The 7102-nt window shown below is 48.8% G+C and overlaps 1 protein-coding gene across 1 annotated transcript in view; it reads right to left on the reverse strand.

Annotated features, from left to right (window-relative positions):
- CHD2 (chromodomain helicase DNA binding protein 2) overlaps positions 1–5493 on the reverse strand; it is a gene marked incomplete at its 5' end in the record, with an annotated part of 37765 nt that extends 32272 nt beyond the window's left edge. The window contains 2 exon segments of the mRNA XM_010134790.1: positions 3105–3191; positions 5286–5493. Of these exon segments, the coding sequence (XP_010133092.1) occupies positions 3105–3191; positions 5286–5493 (295 nt within the window).
- Between the last annotated feature and the right edge of the window lie 1609 nt (positions 5494–7102).

Here is a 7102-nt window from a genome sequence, read left to right on the forward strand (position 1 = left end):
CTTCCCCTACATGACAAATGTGCCCAACTTACTCCTGCCCCACTGCTTCCAGCTGCTCTAGGAACTGGCCTCTTGTAATTTGCTTTCCCCACCACCGGCTGAAGGGATCAGCCTTCCCTGCCATTCCTCACTGACTACTCCCATCCCATTTATCCTTTCTCTCTCTCCCAACACACATAAAGCGTTCACACTTCTACTTGATAATTATGCTGTATTTTGCCATGCAGCAACACTGCACAAAACATAACGATGCTGCACAGGTAGCACCAAGCAGAGCAATGCAGCAGCAGCTTTAAACTTCTGGTTCTGTAGATTGTCCACGAGTGTCCTCGCCACAAGCCCAGGGCAGGCGAAACGAAACTCAAGGCCATTGGCATGGTCCAGGTGAGCCTCCCAAGCTCATGCTGCCTAGTAGAGAGATGAAGACTTGCTTAAATCAAGGCAAGAAATATTTCAGACTGAAGTCAAAGGGAGGATTTGCTCATTTCAGGCTTAACAGAGGCCAAGATCTAGTGCTCCAGAAAAGCTGGAGAATCACAGCTCACCAGGTTAGTTTTCTTACATCTGCTGAACTTCTCTCTCCCAGCGATACCGGCACCATTTGAACTTCCAGCAAAGATATGAGGCAAAGCACTAATCAAACTGTAAATGAGCAGAATTCTTTTTCAGTAATAAACTTAACTGTATTTTGGGAACACCTCTGGTGAGCGACTTGTGACCTCTCTCACAGAAAACCACCACCGCACCATTTATTACTAACTCCAACCTGAAACCAACCTTGTTATAGTGAAAAGATTGTGTCCATTTTGAGCACATTTATTTCTCAGCTGCCTCGTAATACTCTGAAAGGCACCTAGCTCTGCATGTCTCACTTCCCCCGGGTGAAACCTGAAGCTGATTTAGTAACTGCAAAAGAAAATGCAGGGGCAAGTACAGTTTTTACTAAAAAACTCACACGTGCTCTGATTCCTGGAGACAGCTCTAGTCCTCCAAGCTCTCTGCACCCTCTATGCAAAACTGCACTTTCACTTCCTGCTCTTTCGGCCCACGCCTCGGTACTGATCGCCAGGATCACCCTCCCCGACGGCAGCCGAGACCTCCACAACCTGCCTGGTGGCCTCCAGGCAGCTCCCAGGAGGCAGTGGTTTCTAACACAGAAATAACCCTGCCCCAACTGCTGGTCCCAGAAGACAGGCTGGTGACTGAACAGTGCCCCAAAACCTGAACCACCTCCACCCACGCGCCATCTCCCCCCACCGCGGTGAGCCACGGGGCAGCGTGATGGCTGATGCTCGCTCTGCGCTCTCGGCCTGCCACGCTGCGTGGGTGACGCTCTCTGCTACCACCGCAGAGAAGCGTTAGGGAAGAAGGCAAAATTAAAAGCTCCTAGACACTGTGCTGGAAGTCCCAAGCAGCAAAGCGACAAGAGCAGGTCACTGGTGACAGGCTTAACCCTGTAAAGGTAAAAAGCAGTCTTAAGAGGTGTCAAGGTTTCTGCCAGCTCCAGCACGAGGAGTGCTCAGCACCATGCAGGCTCCAGCTATGCTATTCGCTCTCTCCTGGCGTTTAGGTCTTCCAAAAGCAAGGCTTTCCACCTCCTGCTGCTCTTTGCGAGGCCCCAGCACCGTGCTCCTGACACGTCACACCCTCCATCCGACTCTGCTGCAGATGGCAGTTGGTCTACAGGGACCAGTTGCTTTGGGGAGAGAGAGAGGAAGGGGGTGGCCCAATTTTGTTACTTCTGGATTTCCGTTTCATGAAGGTGGCAGAGGGGTCATTTGGAGGACTTTTTTTTGTTTTTTACAATATTTTGTGGTATAGCAAAGTCTTGGATTTTTTTTTAAACTTTATTGTACCTTAAGTAATAGGAAATAAAGATATTGAAAAAGAAAACAACATTTGCAAAACCACGTAATATTGTAAAACAAAAAAAGGTGGGACTTACCTGAGCCCCTAAGAGGGCACTGGGGCCTGCAGCGGAGGTCTGTGGTGGGTGTGACATCGCCAGCACAGTGCATGCCAGGGCATCGCACAGAGAGGGGGCCAGCGAGCCTGGGCTTTGCCGAACTTGAAAAGGAAAACAAAAGCTAAGTCAATGATGTGCCCCAAGCTGCTTCCTGACCTGCTGCTCTGCAGGACATCCAGCACAGGAGTCGGGGGAGCAGGTGGTGGCACCGGGGGTGCCGCAAGGCTCAACAGTAACAGACCAGAGCAAGGAGCCAGAGAGCGGCGTCTGCTGCGCGACTCGGACGCCTCAAGCGTCCAAATGCACGTTCGGGTGGCGAAGAACAAATAGCCTGACCGAGAGCACCACTGGGCTCCCGCTCTGCTGAAAACCTGACAACTGATCTTCAGATTCACAGCTGCACGGTTTTGTACCTAGCTCTAAGCACCAAGCTTTGCTTTCGGTCTAAGCCTCTCCCTGTTTTTCTGTCTCCTCTGCTCTAGCTACTCGATCTTCCTCAGGACCTGCAGATGAAAATGCAGAAAGTCTGTTAGATACCACCAAAGGTGGCAGCTAATTCCTACGCTCTCAGAAAAGAACCGAAGTTCTGAAAAAGGAACAATTAGAAGGTTTGTCTGCCAGGCTCTTACCACTGTCACGTCCAACTGAAGCATAAAAGACTCCCCAATATTCAACCAAAGAGAAGCAATGTTCATGAAGCTGAACACACACAACTGCATTTATCAGCGTGATCCACTCTGGGACAGGCAACAATCACTGCTTTGTTGTTACGAGGTGTTTCTGGGAAGTTTCCTTTATTCCTGGTTGGATTTGTGTTGTGGTTTGTTTTTTGGGGTTTTTTTCCGCACAGACTCTTTCTCTCCAGGACGTTCCTACAGCAGAGCACGACTTGCATTGCGCCCCACTCCAGCAATCAGCTCAGTGCATGCAGATCTCAGCCCACGCAGCTTCTCGCTGACTCCAGAGGCCTCAGGCCAAGCAGATCCAACTGCAGGACCAAATCCTTGTCTGTGAGCTCCAGCATCCACGCACCAAGCCAGGACTCGGTGTTTACAAGGCAATGAAGATGAGACCTGCCTTCGCTCTTTGGGTTTGGTTGGATTTACACGTTCAGTAATCCCTGATTATTTTTCCTTACCTCATCTTTTATATTAAATCGTGACGGTTCTTGTCTGCTTCGGTTTGACCTCCTAACCCCATAAACATCAGGATATTCTTCCCACATCTGAAAAAGAAACAGACCATCAGAAGGCCTGCTTCACCCCAGTTATTTCTGACTTTTTAGAAGTTTGATGGTGAATGTTTTTTAAAACAATCAACATAAAACCATTAAGGAATTAGCAACCAGTAGATGGACACTTCAAAAAACTGGCTGAAAAGAACTGTGATTATTTTGGCGTATTTGGGAATTAAAGCAGCATGTTCTACCTCAGCATTATCTTTTCAGAGTTCCATCTTTCTGCCAGGATACAAATTACTCTCCAGGTCACTCAGGCTGAAGGACCGGGCATTGAGACAGCCAGCCCTCTGCAAGCAATGCCACTGAAGGTAGGGAGACAACACCCTGCACGGGGAATGAATGAACCTACCCACTAAACAAGACAATCCACAGTCACTAACAACTTCCACCACAATTCCTTTCCATTGGGAAAACCCCACTGACAAGCCTGGTGACAAGACATCACCAGCAACAACTTCAGAAGTGAATTCTGTGGCCCAGCCTGAATGACAAAGGGACCAGGGCACTCTGTCCTTTGGCAAGGCAAGGCCGTGGTGCTGCCGATTCTTCTCCTGAACGCACTGACATGAAGGTGGTTTGGCAGCGCAGAACATGCGGATGTGTAGGGCTGGGAATGGCTGTGCTCTGTTTGCTGTAACCAGTTAAATACACTGTGTATGACAGCACACATTTGTTCATGTTGGATGGACAGGAGGAGACAGGAACTGATGCCTGAAGGAATCTGAATGCAGAGCTGTGACAGAGAAGACCAAAGATTTATGGGGCAGATGCAAACCACCAACACGCCTCTCCAACACCTACACCAACAATCACTCTCTTCCTCCGCAGAGCTTATCTTCTACCAGTTTTCTAAACCTATTCATTCTCCTGCTTCTCTCTCCCTCCAGTCCTCAAATGTCTCTGCAAGCCACTGACAGGGAAAGGACATCAAAATACAGTGCCAGATGCAGCAGAGACTTGGGATGGAGAGCACAACGGATACAAGGCTGCAGTCCAGCAATTTTTATGCTATTGTTAAAGGAGTAATGGGGTAACAGTGCAACAGACGGACTGCAACAGAGGGAGAAATTCATGTGAAAGGACACCTCAAAATATCCCCAAACCATCTGAAGGAACTTGTCTTTGCATCTTCCAAATGACACAGGTTTTGGATGAGGGATCAACTCCCATGACAAATCTGAATAGCACCTAATGCAAATTAACCTCACTGTCATGGGTGTATCTAGACAGAAACACAAAATAAACAACAATATAATAATTAATTGCGTTGTTATTCAAGGGGAACAGGTATCAACATGCCTAGGTTACACCTAGCTAAGGAAAACACCCATTAACAAAGAGATTAAGGACGGGAGAGGCTTTCTTATTAGAGGGCACCCTGACCTTTTCACGTGTCATCCACGCTAATGATCACTCTGGGCATGCATGCACTCCCTCACAGCATAATTTTAATGTTTATTGTTAGGGACATGCTCTTCGAAGCCCATAGAGGAAGAGAAAACTTCTTTCAGTCCCCACTTACCAACGATTCAAACAGAAATGTGAATATTGCGTTACCACAACCACCTTATAAAGGCCTCCTTTCCCGAACACAGGAGATTTAGCCGTAACCCAAGCTGGCAGCCTCAAGATTTGTGAAAGGGAGAAGCTGGTAAACAAAATCCTTCGCTACTCCCTTGCAGTGAGTGGGGAGCACATGCTGAAAACACTGCCCTTCCTTCTCAGTCTTTACAGACACAGCAACTTCCTCCGTCAGACTCACTCTCATGAGCAAGCGCTGCGAAGTGCAAACCACAGCAAAGAAGAACACCCGCACCAGTCAGCCCCACCACTGTCTAGCTGGTGCCAAAAGGGTTGTTCCATCAAACACACAAGGCTCCTCCTCATAGGGGTGACACCAGCAGGGCACAAGCACACAGACCACACAGTCAACGAGTGACGCGAGGACACCAAAGGTCGGAGGCTGCCTGGTCAATCTGTGAAGTGGCTGAGAGGTTGAAGACAGCTTCATTAAGGTCCTGCTGTCTGTCCTGGGGGGCACAGGGGTAACACAGCTATGTAGTGCAGCAGGGGCAATACCTTTTTAACATCTGCTATCCTTTCCTTCTTAGAGGCTGGTTTTTCTTTGGTTTCAGGAGGGGTCTGCTGGGATTTCGAACATGTTGATTCACTTTCGGATTCAGACTGACTCTCAGAGGACTCCGAGCTGCTGTTTGACTCGCTGCCCTGCTCACTCTCAGACTGGCTTGCAGAGTCAGAGCCAGAGGCTTCTTCGGATGCCGAGTGACTGATGGTAGAGAAAGAAGATAGTACATTTTAACTGGACTGTCACAGCTTTGAAATACGCAGCGAGCAAACCTGAGCCATGTCCAAGCTACAGCAATAGGCTTGGAACAGCCTGAGGTGTGAGCTGTGCGGTCCCAGACCGACACCCTGAACGGGTGTACTGAAACAGAGACAATTCCTCCCCAGGACCAGCACTGACCACAGAGCTGAGAGCGCCGCCTCAAAAATCACTGTCCAGTATCTCCTACCCATCAACCAGAACGAAAAGGGTGGCACCACCACGAAGCGAAGCGTTAGCAGCACCAGCAGCACCGGTTCCCACTGGGAGGATCTGGCTTGCTCAGAGCGAGCCCGAGTGAGGTGTATGGGGAGCTGGAGCACCCAGGGACCATCCCGCTGTATCAGAGCTCAGCAGCTGCTCCAGCAGGGCTCTCCGTCTCTGGAAGAGGCCGGCACCAAGCACTGTATGTATAATGTTATATAGTACAGAAAGTACCACGTCCTCGCAGAAAGAATAAACTCAGCAACAGAGCAGCAGGAAGGAGCTTCCACAGGCACGTGGCTGGGGCGGTTCCTGCCCAAAGGATCACCCCAATGCAGGCAGACTGCATTTCTCAAGGAGCCAGTAATGGGAGAGCAAAACTTCAGAGGTCTATTTATTTTTTCTTTTCTATCTCAGAGGTCTATTTATCTTTTTTCCTTTTACATTAAATAATAATTATTTAAACAGAGCAGCAGGAAGGAGCTTCCACAGGCACGTGGCTGGGGCGGTTCCTGCCCAAAGGATCACCCCAATGCAGGCAGACTGCATTTCTCAAGGAGCCAGTAATGGGAGAGCAAAACTTCAGAGGTCTATTTATTTTTTCTTTTCTATCTCAGAGGTCTATTTATCTTTTTTCCTTTTACATTAAATAATAATTATTTATTTACAATTAATTGTATACAGAATATTCACTTAAATGCAGGCTCAACAAAAGAATGAGAGGCCAACCTATTTCAGACAGCCAAAATACTCAAATACCTTTGCTCAATCCCTCCAACATCTTATTTGTCATTAAAAATCCAACTGAACTGAAAACTCATCACCACACACACCTCTCGTAAGGCAGCATTACAAACCCCTCTGTCACACAGCAAAACGCAGTAACGATACTACGTCTTTCTGAACGAGGGGCATCCCTTTCCACGTCAGCTAGATCCTTCTGTCATATATAAGGGGGTGCTGCAGATGTAACACCACGAAGAGAAGAGTCAGGTGGGACTCTTCCCCCTCGCGGAGGGAAAAACCAGACTTTTTAATTTTTCTCCTTTTGTACAGAACAACAGAAGTCACCAGATGCATCCAGGGCTGTGCTCGGATTTCTCAATTTGAGAATTAAGTAACGCAGCCAAAAACGCAGGAGCACGTGGACGAGTACATGCCAAAGTTACACAGAGGAGTCAGCGCCGGCTGTGGAGACCATCGCTCCACTCCGCGGCTCTCCTCGGCGACATCCCCCTGCAAGCGGGGCTCTCTGGCACCATTCCCCGCTCGGATCTAGAGCCTCAGTCTGTCTGTGAGCCCCGGGCCCAGCGCAGGGCTGGGCTGCAGCTGCCGTCTCGCCGGGAGC

This window comes from Buceros rhinoceros, unplaced genomic scaffold (genome assembly GCF_000710305.1).
Source record: "Buceros rhinoceros silvestris isolate BGI_N320 unplaced genomic scaffold, ASM71030v1 scaffold32790, whole genome shotgun sequence".
Classification (NCBI taxonomy): domain Eukaryota; kingdom Metazoa; phylum Chordata; class Aves; order Bucerotiformes; family Bucerotidae; genus Buceros; species Buceros rhinoceros.